The sequence below is a fragment of the Neolamprologus brichardi genome, chromosome 16, assembly GCF_056152115.1.
Source record: "Neolamprologus brichardi isolate AB-2024 chromosome 16, ASM5615211v1, whole genome shotgun sequence".
Classification (NCBI taxonomy): Eukaryota; Metazoa; Chordata; class Actinopteri; order Cichliformes; family Cichlidae; genus Neolamprologus; species Neolamprologus brichardi.
Window position 1 is genome coordinate 13719822 of NC_142119.1, and position 21971 is coordinate 13741792.

A 21971-nucleotide genomic window follows, 5' to 3' on the forward strand; every position below is an offset into this window, starting at 1 on the left:
ACTGTGAATGAGGGAAAGTATGAATGTTGAATATTTTTGTTGAAATATCCAGGCAAGTATATACATGTTAAATGACAAGATATACACAGAGATAGCGTCAATAAACACACAACTTCAGTTTTTTTTTAATTTCTATAATAATTCTTCATAATTTAACAATAAGAACAAATAGTTTGATGTGCTGTAATCATTATGAAGCTATAATTTGAAATACAATAACACATTGAGTTTTTGTACAAAGTATCGGTATCAGATACTACCCTGAATTTTACTTAATATCTAATTGGAAAGGAAATCAGTGGTATCCCACATCACTAGTTTTCATTTCCTTTGCTATCATATGTATGTATGACAGTGGTAATGTCCATATTAAACATGGCCAAAGTTTCAGGTAATGAGCATGGTGTTAACAGCAGGGATGAGACTTTTGAGGTCAAAGGACAGCATGTTAATTTGCTTTTGTTTCACTCTCAGTGGCATGATATTTAAACATAAGACCAGATTTAAATATCTGAAAAACATATGGGGCACAAACGCAATATATAATTTTTTTAACATAACTGTACAAAATGTACATTATATTTTAGAATAATTTCCTGGGAAAGGACTGCATTGCAATGGTGCCGACATGATTGGCTTACACTAAAAAACAGATACAGTGCTGTGAAAATATTTTTGCTCCCTCTTAATTTCTTTTTAAGTATTTGTTTAAGATCATCAAACTAATTTCAGTATCAACGACAATGCAAGTACAAATACAAAATGCAGTTTTTAAATGGTCCTTTCATTTCTTAAGGAACAAAAGCTATCCAAATCTATCTGGTTCTGTCTGAAAAAGTAATTGCCCTCTAAATAACTGATTGTGCCACCCTCGGCCAGTGTTGGGGAGTAACGGAATACATGTACCGCCGTTACGTATTTAAAATACAAAATATGAGTAACTGTATTCCGTTACAGTTACCGTTTAAAAAGGTGGTATTTAGAATACAGTTACTTTGTTGAAATAAATGGATTACACGGCGGTACTTCCCTGTTTCATATTGTGGCGGGTTTTGTTTGACAGCTACGTTCTGTTGTTCCAGGCAGCAGCGTTACGGTTGCCGTGGTTACAGGGCGACGCTCTCTCTCTCTGCGTGTTTCCTGGGTGAGAGAGCGCCTGTTGTTGTTGTGCTAAGCTAATAGGCAGAATGCTACAGGTATAGCTCTAAAGAATGTAGCATCATAGGCAGTGTAGTCCGTGCTGCAGGGAGAATGGACTGCCATACCCGTTATGTGTCTGTGAGCGAGGGAGGGAGAAAAAGGAAAAGTACGAGCTGTCATCGAGCAAAAACGGGAGCTGGAAGCATGTAAATATAATAATAACCACTGCAGCCAAGAAGAGTGCCTGACGAGCCCAGTTGTAAGTAAGCTATTAAGACTCGACTGTACACTGTGTTCGTGTTTTCCTCCGAAAACAATAAGTTCTGTTGGAGCAGCCTTTCAACGCCTCTCTCTGTCTCTTGCAAGCAGAGTTGACCCAGACAACAAAGTAAAGCTAGTTTTCAGCTACGAGCCGACACAGAACCCACCGTATTAGCCAGAGGTCCCTTTACTATGGTTCGGAGCCGCGGACCTTCAGTAACAGTAATAAATCACAGCAATAGTACATTCATGTAGTTGTAAACAGCATGATAATATATTAAGTAATCCAAAGTATTCAGAATACGTTACTCTCATTGAGTAAGGTAACGGAATACGTTACAGAATACATTTTGGGGCATGTATTCTGTATTCTGTAATGGAATACATTTTAAAAGTAACTTTCCCAACACTGCCCTCAGCAGAAAAAACTGCATCAGCTGTTTGATGACTCTTTCACATTGTTTTGTGTAAAGTTTATATGTCAATCCAGTCCCACTGGTGGAGTTTTGGGCATGAACGCGGCAGATGTGATGGGACTCAAACCTTCCAAAAAAATTTGTTCAATCGGTCCATAAAATATTTACCCAAAAGTCCTGGAGATCAAGATATTTAATGGCAAACATGAGACAAGCCTTTGTGTTGTTTTTGGTCAGCAGTGGGTTTCATCTTGAAACTCGCCTATGGATACTGTTGTTGCTTTCTATGATCAAGTACATTCTACCTAACGTTCACACTCAGAGAGCAACTTGGGGTTAGTATCTTGCCCAAGAATATTTGGCATGCAGACTGGAGCAGCCATGTATCAAACCATCCACCTTCCAATTAGTATGACCTGCTCTACTACTGAGCTACAGCCACCCCGAGTCTTTTCCATTGTGGATAATAGGTGTCGCTGTGGTTCACTGGAGTCCACAGCCACTTCTTCCAGACTGATAGATGTCACTGACTTTATTTCTCATCTGTTCTTGAGTTTCTTTAGATTGTACCATGATGTGCTGCTTTTCTTTTTATGTTTTAGCCTACTTGGTTTCTTCATTCATCATGTCTGGCAGTAATCAGGCCTGAGTATGGCTAGAGAAAATTACTCATGTTTTCAAGAACTATTCATCCATTACCTTTTCATATAGGGTCAGGTAGGTTTAGATAGCCTTTTCTCTTAATAACTGAAATCAAAATTCTAAGATAAAGTATATATAATAATTTAACTATCATAAGTTATCTTTTTCTAACATAAAAATGATGATCTTAAACATGCAAGTGTCACAAATAAAACAATAAAAAATAAGAAATCAGGATGGGGGCAAATACATTTTATCAACACTGTACACGGTGTGGAACAGGCCACCTATACTTTACACCTATAGGAGCTGCTCAGCCATGACAAACTCAGAACATATTTGTTACTTAAAGTACTGACTCTGAGCCTTTATTTTTGTTGGTTATGGCTGTCAAACGTCTGGCTGTACAGTAAACACATACCGTGCACAATATCGTGTTAGTCATTTAATTACAAATGAGAAGGTAAACCAGATGCCCTACTACTTACTTTATGTGCTTTAGTAGAATTTCTCCACTAGAGGGCAGAAATGGTTAAAGTAAAGTAAGCATGACCCTCATAAAAATCAGAACTAAATGCCATGTGGGTGGTGTGTGTGTTTGTGAGAAATCAGTTATGCAACAGAGTTTTGGTACTAAAGTCTCACCATGGTAATGAGCATTGTGTGAAACACAGCATGTTAGCCAAATTCTGTGAAAGATTTGAGCTGTTCCCTGGTAGCGTGACCCAAATTTCTCAGTAACTGAAGCCAGAACAGTGCGGGTGATCCTCTCAAACTACAGTATAAGGATTCTTTGTGTGTCTGTGTGGATGGACACATCTGAAAGCTCACAGCAGAAAACACATCACAATGAATTGCTTTGGTTCAATAACTTAGATACAACAGCTCACAGTTGTGTACTGTATGTATGTGCGAGGACTGCCCATTTTGTTGCTCTCTTTTCTCTCCGTTGGAGCCAAAGGCAGTGTATCAAGCACTCTGTTTGTGTATTGATTTGGAGTGATATTTATAATGCTGCCTTAAACATATCGACACCCTGCCCATAACTTACTGTTCAACTTTGTCAAGTAATTTAAGTGGTGATGGACAAGAAGAGGTGTTTCAAAGGTGACAGGACTTTTTCAGGGCCTCATTTGCTCCTGTGAAATGAATCACAGTCATTGTATTGGCTTATTTTTGATCATGGACAGCAAGTTTGTAACTGGGAGAAAGAAAACTATATAGCACCTCAGAATTAGGTGGTCATTTTCAGACCCATTGACAGTCTACAACGTGCAGAAAGATCTGGATAAACATGTCAAAGATGACCTGTTTTTCTTATTTCCAGTTTCATTTTATTCTTGCAAGTAGCTACAGCAGCATTGAATGATTTACAGTTCAAATGATCTAGCAAGAGCTGTGTACAGACCTGAGATGACCGTATTAAAGATATCCCCTCTCACAGACATCATGCATACGCAGCCTGTCTGAAGCAGAGTATTCCGAGCAGTCTGAAGCCTGAGCCTGTGGCTGTCGGGAATTACTGGTACATGTACTGACATCATTATTTGAAACTTTGGTCATGTTAAATATGGCATCCACCACTGGCCAGGCTCTGCTGGGAGCACTTAGTTGCATTTGTGAACCTCTCTTTTGTACTCTCTCCCCCATCACCCTGTCAGTGATCAGGTACCCTGCTGGGATAATAGGCTGGCCAAAGGAGGAGATAGAAGCCACTGATATCAAGACCAAGAAGCTCCTGACGATGCATGGAGGGTTTCAGCCCAAGTTCAGCACCCTGAGGCTGGACGCTAAGCAAAAAGAAGGAGCCCTGGGACTGGTGAGTGTCAGAGCCACAGTCCAGGAAGAAACAACGAACATCCACGAATACATCAGGAAGATAGCCATGACCGGCCGTGTGCTCAGTGAAAACCTCAGGCAGGAAAAAATCACAAAAAAATCACAAAAAAATCACGGTTTTAGTAAGGCAGTAATGCAGCGTGCTTACGGGAAAGTAACAGTAATCTAATTACCTTTTTTGCAATAGTAATCCCTTACTTTCCTCGTTACTTGAAAAAGTAATCGGATTACAGTAACATGTTACTTGTAACGTTACTTTTAACGCGTTACTGCCCATCTCTGTTCAGCACTGTTGGCAGTATTCCAGATGTGCTAATGCAGGATTCAGGATTTTGAACTGGGCGCTGATGCCAGATGGTCCCTGTCCTCTTCAGGCCATAGGATACTCTATCCACATTTTAGAACAAAAACAAAAACAAACTTTGGCTCTTCAGATCACTGAGCAGTTTTTCACTTTGGCTGAGTGCATTTTAGTTTTGGTTGAGAGAAAGCAGCAGTGTTTTTGGGATCAGGAAAACTCACATTTATGGATGGTACGGTGAACAGTGTTCAGAGATTTCTAGACATGTTGCTGAGCCCATATAGCAATTTGCATAACAGAATGTGTTTAATGCAGTGCCACCTGAGTGAAAATCACAGGCATTAAATATTAATTTTTGTCCCTTGAGTAGAGCAACTTCTCTACCCAAGAACTTTGTGTGGGTTCCCTTCGGGTACTCCGGCTTCCTCCCACCATCCAAAGACATGCAGCTTGTGGGGATAGGTTAATTGGAAAAATCCAAATTGCCCATAGGTGTGAATGTGCGAATGAATGTGAGTGCGAATGGTTGTCTGTCCCTGTGTGTTGGCCCTGCGACAGACTGGCGACCTGTCCAGGGTGTACCCTGCCTCTCGCCCTATGACAGCTGGGATAGGCTCCAGTGCCCCCCGCGACCCTGAAAAGGATAAGCGGAAGCAAATGGATGGATGGATGTTCCAGGATTTTTCTTTTCTCAATTTCAGCTGTAATCAACAACCTCAATGCCATTCACCCATCTTAAGTGAACTTTTGTACACTTGCCACATTCTAGTCAACTAAAACCTTCCTTCAGCTGCTTTCCTGAGGCAGAAGAAAACACAAAGAGGTTAATAAAAAAATGTATTATGAGTGCTGTTAGAAACTATACTCATATATACACATGATATCAGGCAGGGGAACCTCTCTGGAGCTCACTAAAAGGCCTTTCATAGCATTCAAAGGCACTCTGCTCTCTCAATCAATGAAAAGTAGCACCAGGCTGTGTGAGTGGAGGCCAGAGCTCGGCTTTTACACTCCGTGGTTTGATTAGGCTCTGACTCATCACCACGCAGAGTGCTGCTGGCCATCGAAACAAAGTCTGAGTCTAAAGCTTCACAGATACTATCGGATACCATCATGCCATATACTTGAATTTGAGAAAAGTTGCAGTTTAACCCATTAACCATATTATAAGTCAGACACTGTAGAAATACAGGCTAGCAGTTCCCTCGTGGTCCTGGTCATTGATGCAGCTTTTTGAGATTAGACTGTGAGGCCCTGTTTATTATGAAATATTATCTCTTTGATTTGTATTTTGCTTTGTTTTTCGTCTTCCTGTGTTCCCTTGGTCACATCCTCTTTTTGATCTTAGTTCCAGTTTGGATTTGTTTTATTCCCTCATTGTTCCCCGTCTTGCCTTCTTGTGTCAGTTTCCCTAGGATAAGTACATTTAGATCTCTGCCTTTCTCCATTAGTTATAATTCTCACATCCTGTTTTATTTTTATAGTCATGTATCTCTTCTCTTTCCTTTCATTTCTTGTATTTAATTTTACTTCCTCTTGTCTTTACATTGCTTGTTTTTTTCTGGAACTGTCGCATTCCTCTGCTTAGCCCTAGTTTGTGTATATTATGGCGTGCTCTTTGTCAGCTTACCTTCCCTTGTCTGTTCAGTTTTGCCTTGCTTTTTGGACTTTGTAAACAGCCTGAATGAACAGGTTCACATTTTCAAAACTTCAGTCTGCCTCCCAAGTCTACATTTGGGTCAAAAAAATCATAATACTACTACGCTTTGACTACAGTTGAACCCCACAGATTTGGAACTACATGAATAACAGCAGTTGATCCTTTTTTCCTATTCCTTTTTGTTTTAAAGGACGGTGACTTATCTTCAGAGGAACTTGCCGTGAGGGCTCCCACTGCGTGGTCCAGGAGAAGGCCTCACCTCCCTGGTCACTGGTTCTCAGCTCCATATTTAACGGTTAAATATGCAGCAGCTAGCCACCTGCCTGAGCCCGATTCCACCATTTTTGCATCTTCAAAGAGGAAGCTTGTTCTTGTTGCAACTGCCACAAACCTGAGCCAAAGTAAATTATGCTTCTTAAAGACCATGCCAGCTCCTCTCCACTCCCGGTGCTGAGAACAAGAAATGCCAGATCCATATCAGGTCTTCTACCTGGGCCAATGGAGACTGGGCACCTGCATGTTCCTCTGCCTCTGTTTCTACCTGGGTCGGCTGAGGTTGGGTCCATGCAAGTCCCTGCTCTAAAGAGGAAGAAGGAGGTCTATATATGTGCTTCAACACCACTGCACTCAATACTATGGATTGCAATTGGTGATGGTTGTTGCAGCTGCTGGAAACCCATTCCAGGACGATCTCCATCCACTGTTCTTGAGCTAAACTGAAGGCCACATGAAGTTTGAAGGTCTGTAGCGATTGACTCTGCACAAAGTTGCGCACAAGCAACCTCTGTGCACAAGCACCTCAGTATCCACTCACCCCGCTCTGTAATTTCATGTGACCTACTACTTTGTGACTGAGTTGCTATTGTTCCCGATTGCTTCCACTTTAAAGACGATTAACAGTTGACTGTGGAATATTTAGTGGCAAGGTGCACAGGTGGCACCTTATCACAGTACCACAAGATCAATAAAGCCTGAAGTCCACCACATAATGTAAGATCCAAGGTATAGGCTGTGCAAAGATGCCCCTGAGACAATCCAGCACATAATGGCAGGGTCCAAAATGCTAGCAGGAAGAGGATATGTGGAATATGTGGGATATATGTGGTCTGCATAGTATACAATAATAGCCATGCTGAGCATGGCCTGGAAATCTGAGTCCATCTGACAGACATGAAAAGGTCTGGAGAAGCTGTTGAGAATATTATGCTGGCTGTGATGTAGTTCAGTGTGACTGGTTTGGTAGTGATCAGTGATGATCTAGGGAGAAATCTCCATAGAGGGATGCAAGGAATTTTACAGGCTAGCCAACAGAAGCCTGACTACCATCAGGTATCCGGATGGATTTCTCGTGGTACAAGACAATGCCTGGCTCTTTGTGGTGAGAGTATGTAGGCAGTTCCAGGAGGATGAAATAATTGATACCACTGACTGCCCCCACGCTTTCCTGAACTAAGTTCAATAGAAAACCTCTGGAAGGAGTTCTACAGGCTGCACCTCAGATAGTCCAGGAGCTCAATGATGCCCAGCGCCAGATTAAGAGTGTACACCAATGTTGTCAGGCATGCATACAAGCACCTGCAGGCCAGAAACTACTCAATACCATTTTTAAGACTAGCCTGCTGCATAATTTTTCAGTGATTTTCGAGCTGTCTTTAAAATCAGTCCTCTATATGTTTATTTTCTATAAAAAGATGTGGCATCCTTTTGTCCATCTGTCCATTTATTTACTTTTGCTTGTCTGAGGCCAGGTGGGAGCAGCAGCCTAAGCAGACCACCCTCTTCCCTGCCACCTCCTTCATCTTATTTTGGGGAATACATAGACATTCCCAGGCCAGCCGAGAGATAATATCTCTCCAGCGTGTCCTTGCCTGCTCCAGAGCCCTCATCTCACCTCCCTCATCATATGTATAAGGGAGAAGCCAGTCACCTTTCGCAGAAAGCTCATTTCTGACATTTCTATCACAATCTCATTTGTTTAGTCACTACCCAAAGGGTAGGGATGTAGATTGGCCAGTAAATAGACAGCTTCACTTTTACGCTCGGCTCTCTGTTCACCACAATGGACTGGTACAGCAGTCACATCACTGTAAGTAAGTAAGTAAAATTTTATTTATATAGCACAAAAAATCACAAAGTGCTTCACAAGGTATAAAACAAAAACAGACAAAAGTTAACAAAATGCAATTCTAAAAAGTTGTTTTTTAAAAGTGATCACTGAGTCCGCAGATCTTAAGTTCTGAGGAAGAGAGTTCCACAGTCTGGCGGCCACAGTGGCAAAAGCTCTGTCTCCCTTGGTTTTCAGCCTTGTATGCTGAATAACAAGTAGGCCCTGATCACAAGACCTCATGGACCTACTAGGGACATAGGGCTGTAAAAGTTCAATGATGTAGGCTGGTGCTTGTCCTTGAAGAGCTTTAAATGTCAGAACCAGTATCTTAAAATGGACTCAACGGGGAGCCAGTGCAGCTGTATAAGCAACAGTGTTACATGAGAGTACCTTGCTGCAGCATTTTGGACAATCTGCAGACGCTCCAGGGAGTTTTTGTTTAGACATCATGATTGGACTACTGTAATTCACTGTTTACATACAGTGAATTACAGTAGTCCAATCATGATGAAATGAATGCATGAATAACAATCTGTAGTCTGTCAATCTCTCAATCCCTTCTCCCCTCACTTGTGAACAACACCCTGAAGTGCAAAAACTCCTTCACTTGGGCCAGATCTCATCCCTGACCCAGAGTGGACCTTCCACCTTTTTCTGGCTTTTCTGGCTGTGGACACTCAGATTTGGAGGTGCTGATTCTCATTCCTCGCCGCTGTGAATGACTCCAGTGTGATTTGGATGCCACCACCTGATGAACCCTATAGAACCACATCATCTGCAAAAAGCAGAGATGGAAATCTGAGGCCACCAAAGTGGAAAATTTCTGCTACCTGGCTATGCCTAGAAAGTCTGTCTATAAAAATTACGAGCCATAGACCTCTCAAGGACGCTGAAGAGTGTGATTCCCTGTAGCTGGAGCACACCCTCCAAACCCCCTTCTTAAAGATGGAAACTACCATCCCAGACTGCCAATCTAGAGACAGTGTATTTGTAACTTTGAAAAAATGTGTAACACAGTTACGCTCACAGTAAGACGGTAAATTAATAGTAATTCTTATATACTGTAGTGCGTCTCCAAATGAACACTCAAAGTGCAACATGCAATACAACATGCTTCATTTACCCTTTCACACAAGCACTTTTTTCTATTCATAAGTGCTCTCTGCCTAACATTCACAGACATCCAGATTCTGATGGAGCAACTTGGGGTTAGTATCTTTCCCAAGGATATTTGTCATGCAGACTGGAGCAATCAGCGACTGATCATCCAACCTTACAATTAATCGATGGCCTGCTCTTCCTCCTGACCTACAGTCGTCTAGGACCCCAGGTCCTAGGTTGAATCAATCAGCCAATGTTAATGTAAATCAGCCAATTGATTCCCTCCCATAGTCCCGAGTCATGGATGTTAGGTTAACTGGTGATTCTCAACTTAAGTGCTGAATGAGAACAAGATTAAGTATTTGCTATTTTCTAGAGGATGCAATATTATGGGCAATAGCAAATAAACTTTCTGATGACAGTTTTAGATGCTACCGTTGTAACTGTATGACATTAATGAGTTGTGTTCATTATAAAGTTGGCTTTTCAATTTAGGTAATGGAAAAATATGATTATATTTTGTCTTCAGTGTGAATAAGAAAATCTGAACATCATTTAGCCAGCCTATACATTTTTACTAGCACAAACAGGACAATTGAATGACCTTTAAAATAGCGATGCGGACACAGGTTAAACTGCAGATTAAATAAACTTCATGCAGACTTGTCTGAATTCTCAAGTTGTACTGTATGTTTTTTGTACACAGGTCTCAATGGACTAAATATTTAACAAATTGAATAACTGATTATCAAAAATGCTCAAAAGCCTTAACCTGAAATATAGCATTAAAAAAAAAATGCATGTATATCTTTGTCTCCTTTTTTCATTGCTCAAAGCATATTTGGATTAAGCAAGTAATCATTTACCAAGAAATGCAGCAGAGAGTCAGGAGAGGCATGTGACTCACACATCAGCCAGGTCAAGCAGTGACTGCCAGACCACCACAGCTAGTCAGCTGACTGGCTCATTGCAAGTAGGAGTAGGAGTGTGTGGATGGAAGGAGAAGGGAAAAAAAAGAAGAAACACACCACAAGTGCAGGCAGTGAAGCATTAAGGACTGTTTATTGTACCCAGTACAGATTATCAGAAAGCCAGCAGTGTAAGAAACACATCGTGAGGAGGGGGAGCTGAAGCCTGTACAAGTGCAGACAAACCCTGTGCCTGAGTTGCATTACGTGATAGAACACGTGTTCACTTTGGCCTTTGCTGGTACTCTGGCCTTTATACGCATACATTTTACAGGCAAGATAATATCTCAGCCTTTCTCCAACCCAACACAAAAAAAAAAAAAAAAAAGAGTAGTTGTAGTCTGCAGTAGTTGCATCACAAGAAAAGATTTTTTTGTTTTGTTTTTGTAAAAAAAAAAAATTTCTATTAGAGCCAAAACTATACAGCTTATACATTAAAATCAAAACAAACGCAGCCTTATAGCAAAAATATATACTTTATATAAGTTTGTCTTTGCCCCCATTCAGAAACAGATAAACACAAAAAACTGCAGAGAATATCACAAATATCTTCGTTGTCCAATGACAGTAAAGCAATATGTTAGTGGACACAGTCTTGAACAGATTACACCATGCAAAGAGAAGCAGAGGTCTCCTGCTGACAGCTTGTGATTGGCAGAGGTGTCAAATGTCCAAGTTTCACCTCTTTTTCTTTTTTTTTTTGCATGCAGCATCCTGATGCTCCTGCCATACTGGTGCATCAGAGGAACTAGTACACTGCCAAGGAAACATTAAGCACCCAGACAGAAATACAAAAAACAATGAGCAATGTGACCATTTATCATACAACTTCTTAGGCTTAAAAAAAGCAAAGAAAAAAAGGAGATGGGAGTTCTATGCTAAAGTTTGAGCAATACAGACCCAGCAGTGATGAACGGACATGAGGAGTGTACTGTATAGACCGTAGGCTCTTACTGTGGGGTGCAGTCTTTAAAGGGAAGCGGATACAATCTCTTACACGGGCAGAACAGTTAAAGAACATTTACACGAGAGAGCAGCCCAACCAACTGACTAGCCTGAAATACAGCAACGCCTCAGAAAGGACCTGAGAGTTCTGGGTCTCTGAAGTCTTAACAGAATCATAAAACAGCTGGCACAAAAACAAAAACAAACAAGGTTGTCCTATCTACAGAAATGTTTTCAACATATGCTGTGTGTTTTGTCAATCAGTTTTAATGCATTTAAAGCCCTTTCACGGATCTCATGGTTCAAATGTGGTGACATGAATAACTTGGGGACCATAAAGGCAACTATTAAGTAGTTTAGAATATCTCATTAGATTCGTCATGTTTATACTCTCTGATTGTTTTAAGAAGAGCAGATTGTCACAAAATCAAAAGTGTAACAATTTTTTTTTCTCCAATCTCTTACAAAAGGAGGGGTGGGAGATCTATCAGTCCACCTAAAGTTGGCTGCCTGTGGCCACAATTCATTTGGTCTCCACAGCAACAGCAGCCCATCTTGCTGAGTAACCTAGTCCAGTTCACCATCACTGGTTTTACAACCCTCTCTTCTCTTGTTCTTTGATGGTGCAAGTAAGGGAGCCTCGCAGGCCCCCTCCCGCCCTCTCCCTTCATTCTCAGCTGAGGAGCCAACAGAGTTCTATTTTCCAGCGAGCAGGAGAGGGAACCAAGAAGGAGCAGAGTGCCAGGATGTTGATCCAAGTAGCTCAGCAGCTCCAGCTCTGGATTCTAAAGACTGGGCGCCAACAGACTTATTGGGAGTGTTTGCATGTACATGTGTGTTTGTGAGTTGGGGAACCCCCACTGCTCATTTAGTAGCCGTAACCATCTGGAAAGGGCAGGCCTGCCACACACTGCTCCCCGCCGTCCAGCAGGTAGGGAGCAGTTTCGTCATAGTGGGTGAGGGGCATGGTGTCATCGTCGAGCCCCGGCAGGCTGTCTGGGTCAGCCTTAAGACTGGGCCTTTGTTTGTCGGGGAAGGCCATGGAAAACAGAGCCTCGGGGTCACACACAAACTTGTACACGTACCGCTCACCAGCCACCTGAGCAACGAGACAAAACACACTGAGATCAAATAAAGAGCTTTAGATCTACAAATGTGTCATTTTATTTGTACAAAACCTCTGCGCTACTGAGTAACCTGATTCAAAAAACTAATTCACCATTATTCTGTGTTTTTCAAATTAAAATATAAATGATTTCTGTTCATTTTAATGCACTAATTCAAACTGAGTCAGACAACATCAAACAAACACGCACGAGAGCCTATTTACCAGTGGTTAAGATCAGAGGATGGCTCATGGTTGTATTTAAGTATCAACGTCACTATATTAGCCTCATTTAGCACACAGCTGCTGAGGGAAGAAAAAAAAAAACTGAACGTGCCTTTACCTTCTGCATGATGCCCTTCTCATAGTAATAACGCAGTGAGCGGCTCAGCTTGTCGTAGTTCATGGCAGGTCTGTTCTTTTGGATGCCCCAGCGACGAGCCACCTACAGACGACAAGAGACAAATAAAGACTGTAGATTACAAACGTCACAAAGGATGTTAGTAATGCTGCACAAAGGCGAGGACTGACCTCCTCGGGCTCAATGAGCTTGAATTCCATCCCACGACCAGTCCAGGCTATGAAGTGACCGTTGGCTGGGTCGTCCAGTAAGGTGACCAGGAACTGCCAGAGCTGCAGGGAGCCGCGGCGCTGGTAAGGAGGCCCATCACGATAGACTGAAGGCTCCTGTTTTACTTTACCTTTGAGCAGGAGAGGATGGAATTGAAAGAGGCCGAAGGGGAACAAAGCAGGAGGGAAAAAAAGAGAAAGGCTAAATCAGTAATGTTCTCCAGGACAGCCACAGTGTGGTGAGACATTCCTGCCAGATGGTGAAGTGCGCTTGTTTATTAGGCAGTGTGTAGAAAATTCCCACTGCTTTAAGGGCGTATAATACTGCTTTTGTTTTTCTCCTTACCTTCTAATCTTTCAGGAACCACGCATGTATCATCAAAGTACAGCTGAGCATCTCTGTCAAAGGAGAAGCCTGGAACAGAAGAGAAAAGAAGACATCCAGCAGATGAGAGTGAGTATATTTTTGATCTGATATGAAGGCCAGTAACCATGGTCAGTCCAGACATCCAAGCTTAATGCAAAGCAACAGAACTGAGCTGCTTGTATGGATGTAGCGCACTGAGGCCCTGGTGATATTAGAAATGTACTGTGCATGTGCATCTAGATTGACTGATAGATTCACTTCCCCATGAATGCTGCTGACCGCTCTTTCCACCTCATGCTGCGCTTTCAGTGGCTCAGTAAGTCGTGAGGGTCACAGAGGAGAAACTTCACATATGAAACGATTCAAAAGCAGAGAAGAAGCTGAACTTACTGTCATGGTTATTTTGGTAGAAGCTTCCAGCTCTCCCGAACGATGACTGACAGTTAGGCACTTCTGTAGACAAAGAAAATACAGGACTAAATTTAGACCAGAAGCACCCTCGTTCTCACATCAAACATCAAAATCCACCTAACAACTGATGGATATATTCAGGCCACTGTGCACAAAGACACGCGGCTTTGATGCTGTACTTCAGCAGAGTTGTGGTTACATTAATTTTGTCCAGGCTAAATTAATGTATTACTGTATTTTTGCTCCACTTCACACATGGCCTATGTTCATCTAGAGGTCCAACAGCTGTGCAGAAAAATGCATAGTCTGCTTACACATTTGAGTGGACTAAAGCCCAGAGCAGAGCACACTGCACCGCACTCAACATCCCCTGCATGTCCTCCAAGCCTTTAAATAGGATTAGCACCATGGTGGCTGTATTAAATCTCAATGACAATCAAGTTACGCCAGTTCCTCCCCCTGAGGGGTCAAAGCCTGCCTTCCGTTTTCAGCATGTCTGCAGAGTGTACTAACCATCCACACCACAACCTCCATTGCTCTGTCTCCTGTCTGCTGATAAGAAAACCAGACATCAATATTAAACAAGTGTTTCTTAAAGGAGCTCTGTAGCTGCTGTTATTAATAACATACATAATCTTTAAGTAAACTGAAGGTGTGCTTGCAACGTGTGCAAGCTAGCATCAGTCAAAAGTGATGCATGACACCGTCCACCCGCGAGACTCGGGCACATGCAAGTATCAATATAACTGACCTGGACACGAACCAGCCCCTACCAGATACCTGTACCTGTTGTAGTCAACTAGCATTTCTACTCAAATGCGATTTTCCTGTTCATAACATTAGCAAGCAATGTAACTATAGCCAGCTAGTTGCATAAATCTTGGGATGGTAGGCTAGTAAAGTTGGCTGATAATAAAGCCACTAATTTCTACTTGCAAACAAGCAAGCCAGAGTTGGCTAACATTTCTCAGAAGAAAACAGCACTAAGCTCAATTTTGTTCCCAAAAACAAAATAACTCCATGCACTGAATTTTCTTTTGCCTTTCTGACCACTGTTTTCCCTCCACATTCATGTGATCAAATTCTTGTTTGGCCTAATGACCTTCAATACATAAAACTAGCTTTCTCCTGGATAAACATTATGTGCCAAAGGAGACAAACTGCTCAATACCAATGTACCAGCTAGCTAGCTTAGCTCACCAGCCAGCAAAATACTATCTGACACTATATTCACTTACGTATTTACGTATGTTGTTTAGTGGAGGAACACAGCTCATCTGAGGAAAATCTATCCTTGACATAGAAGCGACTCTAAAGCATGTTGAAGGCAATTGAATGAGTTGGTCTCCTCTCTCGAAAAGACTGGAGTCTTACTATGGTCTGCAAACGCTCAGAAGAGAATAAATTATATGTAGATATGCCCAACATGAACATGTCCCCTCCATCTAGAGATATGAGAGGACTGTGACGTAGGTATTTAAAGGCTATAAGAACCTAAGAGGATTTGTCATTACATCACAGTCCAGCCAGCCAGTGATGTGCCCGCACACAGAAAAGGAATACAAAGTGAGTGACGGGGTAAAGATAAAAAAATAAATAAAGAGTTGCAGAATTTCAGGAAACAGGGATGTTAATGCAACAGGGCAGGGATAACAGCTGGCTGTGTGGGCGTGGGGTCGCTCTGGTTTGCTTGAATTAAACCATGTGAGCAAGCAGCCTCTGTGCCCTCACTCATAGCGATACTTTTTTAAAGAGGAGCAGCATCATTTGGCCTCAAGCTGACAATTTCAAAGCCCTTAGAGCCAACTTTGCTGTCCGTTTTGGGCACTGGCCCAGATCCTTTCCAGGTAGGCTCAGTGAAGACAAGGTTCTCTGCATCTGGCTGAGTGACCCACTTATTTCTCTCCCTCCCTTGGAAGCTAATGTTGAGCTAGAAGAGCCACTTTTACTGGCACGACTCTGGCTTTGAGGATAATTGTGTGTTTAAAATGAGCAGCCGTGTCCAGACCTCTGCTGCATACTAAAACTAACAAGCATGTGCTGGTGCCCAGAACAAACATGGCCAGGCACATTCCTCGCTCTCAGTTGGGCCTACTTGCAGTCCTGAACAACTGCTTTCACACAGCTTGCAAATTATGCGCAGAGAAAAGTACCCAGAGAACTCGACAAGGAAAGGTGATGAGCGCTTCACATATTTTATAAAGTGCTGCCCTTTGACTCACCGGAATCGAAGCAGAAGTCTCTAGGCTCCTGTTTGATAGCCATGGGGTGGAAAGCTGCCTGACGTGGAGGGCCCGGGGGTCCCATGGCGGGGACACCCTGCTCTGTGTATCGTGGGTCAACGAGCTCCTGCTTGAAACTCTGGGGAGGCACAGCCACCAATGGCTCTGACATCTGCCTGTGGTATGGCGGCCGGCCATCGCGTGGCAGGCTGTTGGAGCTGCTGCTGGGGGGCTGAGGCAAGAACTGGGGGCGCCCTTGACTCTCAGATGGGGGGAAAAGTAAACATGGTTCTGACATCTGTCTCTGGAATCTACACACGGAAGAAGAAGTAGAGAGACGATGTAATAAGTAAAGCAAAAAATAAATAAATCAAAATCACAGAACGCAACAGCAAAGTTCATCTGTGGAGGCTCACCTGTGCTCAGGTGTGAAGCTGTTGGCATCCTGGCTGACAGGGGCACAGGGCACGGCAAAGGGCGGGCTGTGGTTGTTGACTGGAAGGCCCTGCGCGCTGGGAGGGGCTGTGCTCGCTGTTATAGACTGCTGGATGTGCACTGGACGAGCGCCTGGGGTTGGGTTAGCTACATGGGAGTGCAGAGGGGGGGTCTGTTCACTCAGTGGGTGGGTTACTGCTGTGCTGGTGGGGCCACAAGGAGAGACTGGTGTGGAGGGGGGAGTTAGTGGCTTGAACCCGGGAGTGGGCTTCCTGTCGCAGGCACTGGGGATCAAGAGAAGGGACGGAGGTCAACATAAAACTGGCTAGAAATCCTTCATTTAGAGAAGGATGTGGAACGTAATGACACAACATACCTGTAGCTATAAAGGCACTTCTCTCCGTAGGGCATGGGACTCCTGTCCTGGTGACAAGGAGAAAGCTCTTTGGAAGGAGTCAGCTCTCGTTTGATCTTGGCTGGTGGCGGGCCATGAAACATCACTAGACAGGAGGAGACACAGAGACAAGGAACACGACTGAGTGCATTAGATAAACTCCAGATATGACCTAATTGAAGCCATAAGCATAAGTGCAGCAGTTCTCTTAACCAGATTTGGAAGTGAGGGATAAATGGATGCATGGACAATGTCTGTATTCCCCCGACTGACAGAGCCACTTAGCAGCTATTTATCATCTGCCCTAATGACGTTTGACTGAAAACAACCATCTATCCACCATCACTAGGTAGCATGATACTAACTGCGCTGTACACACAAAAGCTATCAAACCTCTCGTCTGATTCCCATTACAGCTGTCAATACCCATACTGATGAATCAGTGGAGCTGTAATGTAATGGCTGTGAATGATTTTCATTCTCCTGTGCTGTAACCATTAGACACTAGCTGCAGCTTTCTGCCGATCGGCCGCCGTTTCCGGGGCGCCACATAATAGCCAGGCAGAAACTAGATCCCCAGGCACAGGGGAGCACGAGCCAAATAAATCACTCGGCGTGCTGATGGACCTGTGTGGAGATAACAATGGGCACGTGAGCTCCCCCGAGTGCACTCTGAAACCTAATGGCTCAAGTTAGACTGCTCACACAGAGAAAAGTAACTAATGGGGAGACTATGCATCTTTTCTCACTGCAGACCAAAGCAGAAGTAGGTCAGGCTTGAGCAAGCGAAGGAGCGGCTCATCGTGTGATGTCCTGCCGACTTTGCAAAGGCTGGTTTCGCTGAACTTGTGCGAGAGAACAAGCTGCAGCCTGGCAACAACAACAACAAGTGCCCCTCTCTCTCACACACACACACGGCATACTGACAGCACAAGGTCAAAGACTACGTCACAGCGGCATTTTACAGCGCTTACAACACTGGATGGAGCCTTCTATGAAAACTCATCAATGCATCGACCTCCATTTTCTCCACCTCTGCAGGCTGGTGGACCACAGCGGCCAAAACTGAGAAAGGCAGCCCTGACAATGAGACATTAACCACACCCTGTCTACACCTCTTACGCGCTGGACCAAAACATAAACTCAGAGATAGGAGAACGGGAGGGGGTACTCCACTTGGACATATATACACTGCCTCAGTCCTCTGCAGCTTTAAAATGACCTATGAAGACAGTTTGAAAGACATGATTTGTGGAGAGCAGGACTGTAACAGGCAGCTCTATCCACTGGAATCTAGCCCACTTCAGCAGCAGGGCCTGAGTGCGGGAAAGTGTGAAATCAGATTAGGAGCTTGGCTCATGTGATGCCCCATGCCAATCGGCTGATTAAACTCAAAATGGAGGAGCGGGAGAGAGGGAGGGAGAAGAGAGAGCAGCTTTTCCCAGAGCTGTGTTTTTGAAGACAAAGAGCGATGTTAGTGAAGACGTTCTGACAAAAGACAGAGACATGAACCAGCAAGAGGGGAAAAAAGACAGTAGGAGGAATAAGACATCTTTAAGACGGTTTCAGTTGGGTTTTTAAGCCTGAAGTGCCACCGCTGCAGGACTCTGTGCACAGGTTTGCCCAGGCTCACTAGTTAGAGCCAGGACGAATACAAGACTATCAAGACTATGTCGACAACAGTAGGACTCAGAGATAAACAACAAATATCAGGTACTCACAGTTATCTGACTGGAAATCTGGAACAAACTGTTCGTCATCAGGCACCTGGGCTGTAAAAGCACAGGAAAAATGTAGCATGTTTTAGAAGAATACACACACCACACAGTAAGTGTCCTACTCTCCAAAAAACATGAAAAAAAAAAACCACGAAAAAAAGGGTTTTAGCCAGCAGTTTGCACAAGTCGTACTTTGCTCTGAAGGTTAACTCGGAAACAGTTAATCTTTGATGTTATAACTTTACCAATTTCATTCTGTTAACTATTTAGAAACAAAGTGGCACACAACACATGACTCTACTGATGTAACTTTTACCAGAAGAATTGAGGGTTTCTGAGCAAAAACAAATGGAGAACAAACCTTCTGCGATCCAGATCTCCTGGAGCTGACTGAGGTCTTGGAAGAGTTCTTAAAAAAAATAGAAAAAAGATATTAATCATAAAGTACAGTAGCTTCTATCTCAAAATGCTGATCGACACCAATGCTGTTACCTTCCGTGTCCTGGGCGAGTTCCGTGTCAATAAATTTCCTTTTCCTATCGTTTAGAGGCCTGCTGTGAGCTGCTTCCTCCAAATGGGATTTGTGCTGTTGGAGAGGACAGAGACAAAGAAATGCGAAATGTCACGCAGCACCAGAAGATAGGCGATGGACAATGCAAATGATCTACTATCAAGGCAGGTGCGTGTGGCGGGGGTGGGGTCCAATCATGATGTAAAGATAATGTTTGAAAGTGTGATGAGGCTGTGTGTGTCCACTTACACTGGGTGGGACCATAAATGGGACTTGCTGGTCATAGAATCCGTCCATGTTATCTGCGTCGATTGGGTGGGGGCTCACAAAATTAAGGGGAGGGGGAGGTATTTGCTTTAAAGCGACAGCGTCAAGCGACTTTCTGGGTCACTGGAAAACAAACAGCATGTGTCACAAACCTGCTCGGATAGCCCTGTTCTCAGAAGCACCGACTGTTACGGTCAAATTTTACAATCCGGTACACCTTGTTGTCATTTCTGAGCTCTGACTTCATCTCACAGGAATGTATACGTGTAGTTGCACCATATTCTTGTGCCCTTTATCTGAACTACAAAACAGCTCTTTGAACCACAGAGGCCCAATGTAAACACAATCATTAAAGAACACATGTAACATGGTTATATAAGCCACACTCATTGTCCATCTGTGGGCACTACCTTCCACTATAATCAGCTTGGAGATCTTGAGTAAAAGACTTGGAGAGATGTCTGTGGCATGCTTTAAATCTCAAAGCTTCCTGAATGAGATAGGAAAATGGGCCAGTCACAGAGCTGATTAGTGTCTTACAGAAGCTTGGAGCTATTGTTGGGTGACAATGGTGGTGTTCCAATTGGCAGAAGCAGAGCTCCTCGCTCCCCTGCGTCCAGTATCATCCAGTTAGTGACACTAGTTCCCTTTAAACAATAACACTGGGCAGGAGCGCTGCCCTCTGTTCTCCCTCGGCACACAGACATGACTCACTCCTCTTATCTCCCGCTAATGGATGACGAATAAAAGGATAGCTGTTGGGCAATAATTACAGGCGCCCAGCACAGATACTACTTTTAACATTAGAACTCACTGTACAGCATGTCACGTGGGACTTTTGTTCAACTTTAAGCTGAAGTTGGCGCATTTGTTTTCTCGATTTTGACTCCGCATTCGCACTGATTTGTTAGACGAAGTGAGAATTTAGTTGTACGCACGAAGCAGGCGTTTCGAATATTTTTATTCAGACAGTATACTTAGCTATTTCTTTGTCTTTATAGTAAGTGCGCTGTGTCGAAATTAATACATAAAGCGTTTATTACCATCGTTAAGTACAGCGGCATACCGCAGTAGGTTTTGGCACAAGGCTGGTGCTCAGAAACGTGAAATACGATGTGCGACATAAACATACCAAAACCAGACAAAGTTAAGCAGCTCTAGTAGAACTGAAAAAACTTAAACTCTCATACGGCGCATTCCAGACCTTTCCCTAAAAGAAGAAAACATCTTTTGGAAAACTTTTTGCACTTCAGCCTTGGCCGGGGACTGGGGGGCTACGATCACCCGACACCCCCCCTGCTGCCGCCTCCTACCCGCCCTTCCCCCACCCACCAAGCCCTCCCTTGTTTTTCTCAATGGTGTGAAACTCGATCCGTGTGGAAAAAAAGCGGCCAGTCCATTCATAAAAATCACAAACAGTCGTCTGAGCGTGCTGATAAGCCAAAGCTAACATCCACGCAGATAAGCCAGGGGTCAAATCCAACACATGCTGGGTTAAAACAACACACACAGCGACGATTTCACTCGGATATAAGTAGATATAAAATGGTTAAGATGGCGTTGCACTCGTTCGTAGTCTAAAAAGAGCATTAGAAAAACATGTACCCATACGAGGGATTCGCAAAAGCAAGTTTTTTTTTGCCAAAATAAAAAATTGTAGCCTACCTTGTTTGTCTATATATGTGTATATATATATATATATATATATATATATACACGTCCTCTTTTTCGAAACAATAAGATAAAATATCCAGAAATAAGAAACAGCGTGTCGAGAATCCTGTATTCGCCTGCGTACAGACAGACTGATGTGTCCCCTTCGACTAGCAAAACTTGACTGAGCTTTTTTTCTTTAATGGCCCGGACGACTCTCCCCTAGGCTCGAGCGGCACGCAAGAGACGCACTCTGATTGGTGGAATTAATCTGTCCGTTAAGTAAAGACCCAATGGTTTCTCCGGAGTCACGACTTATACATGAAGCTCGGCTTGGCCAATCACAGCGCAGTGGTGGCCTATTTTTATGAATGGCTGGATTTCATTCACATTTTTTCAACCATCAATGCCAAGAGGTGTTTGTTAAAGGGCCAGCTGCAGTGGAAATATACAAAAAATCGAAGAGGCACAAAAACACAGAGGCTGCCGGAGCGACGTCAGCGTCACGCTGACTTTTTCCTGTGCTATATAATGATAGATCATTATGCTGTCAGAACAAATTGGATATTAACTGTGCTTTTTGAGACACAGAGCATTTAAAGTTAAATTTAACACCGTAGTAATGTAACAGATTAGTTTTTCAGGAGAATGACGCAAATGACAGAGGATTAATATGGATAATGAATAAGAAAATGTTTCATGGTAGCGAATGAATTTTAAAAATGAAATGAAAAGCTGCAACACTGTTGCACCATGACTGTGTGCGCATGACACTGTGTGTATAGTTTGCGTCTGGTAAACCTACAGAATTATCTCACAAAAAATAGGATCAGCAGCATTATTTACATATTATATATCAATCTCAATAACCATTTGGCAATGCAAATGTGCAGCACCGTCAGAGCGCTGAAGCTAAGTGCAGCTGAAATAGGCAAAAC

General features: G+C 43.1%; 1 protein-coding gene and 1 long non-coding RNA gene across 4 annotated transcripts; one reads left to right on the forward strand and one right to left on the reverse strand.

Annotated features, from left to right (window-relative positions):
- Window positions 1-1348: 1348 nt before the first annotated feature.
- Window positions 1349-6503, forward strand: LOC148098195 (uncharacterized). The gene is made up of 3 exons (XR_015716610.1): window positions 1349-1399; window positions 4121-4278; window positions 6450-6503. It is a non-coding gene; the product is annotated as an uncharacterized LOC148098195 (long non-coding RNA).
- Window positions 6504-10892: 4389 nt separating this feature from the next.
- Window positions 10893-21209, reverse strand: etv5a (ETS variant transcription factor 5a). 3 transcript variants are annotated; one of them, XM_006805782.3, is made up of 13 exons: window positions 21046-21209; window positions 19363-19503; window positions 19095-19188; window positions 18964-19011; window positions 18606-18656; window positions 16867-16990; window positions 16472-16774; window positions 16056-16366; window positions 13813-13875; window positions 13402-13470; window positions 13017-13186; window positions 12829-12930; window positions 10893-12479 (listed from the first exon to the last, which is right to left on the reverse strand). In XM_006805782.3, the coding sequence occupies exons 2-13, from the start codon at window positions 19408-19410 to the stop codon at window positions 12249-12251; spliced, it is 1614 nt and encodes a 537-aa protein (XP_006805845.2). In that variant the 5' UTR covers window positions 19411-19503; window positions 21046-21209; the 3' UTR covers window positions 10893-12248. The 3 variants fall into 3 exon arrangements, with proteins under 3 accessions (XP_006805845.2, XP_087685833.1, XP_087685834.1); XM_087829707.1 differs by having other exon boundaries at window positions 12823-12930; XM_087829708.1 differs by lacking the exon at window positions 21046-21209 and having other exon boundaries at window positions 12823-12930; window positions 19363-20692.
- Window positions 21210-21971: the final 762 nt, after the last annotated feature.

Coding starts and splice junctions, on each gene's coding strand:
- etv5a (XM_087829707.1), bottom strand. CDS start 19,410: ATGGACGGATTCTATGACCAGCAAGTCCCATTTATGGTCCCACCCAGT. Junction 16,991..18,605: donor AGATTTCCAGTCAGATAACT/GTGAGTACCTGA, acceptor CCTCCTGTCTAG/TGATGTTTCATGGCCCGCCA. Junction 13,876..16,055: donor AGACTTCTGCTTCGATTCCG/GTGAGTCAAAGG, acceptor CTTTGTCTACAG/AAGTGCCTAACTGTCAGTCA.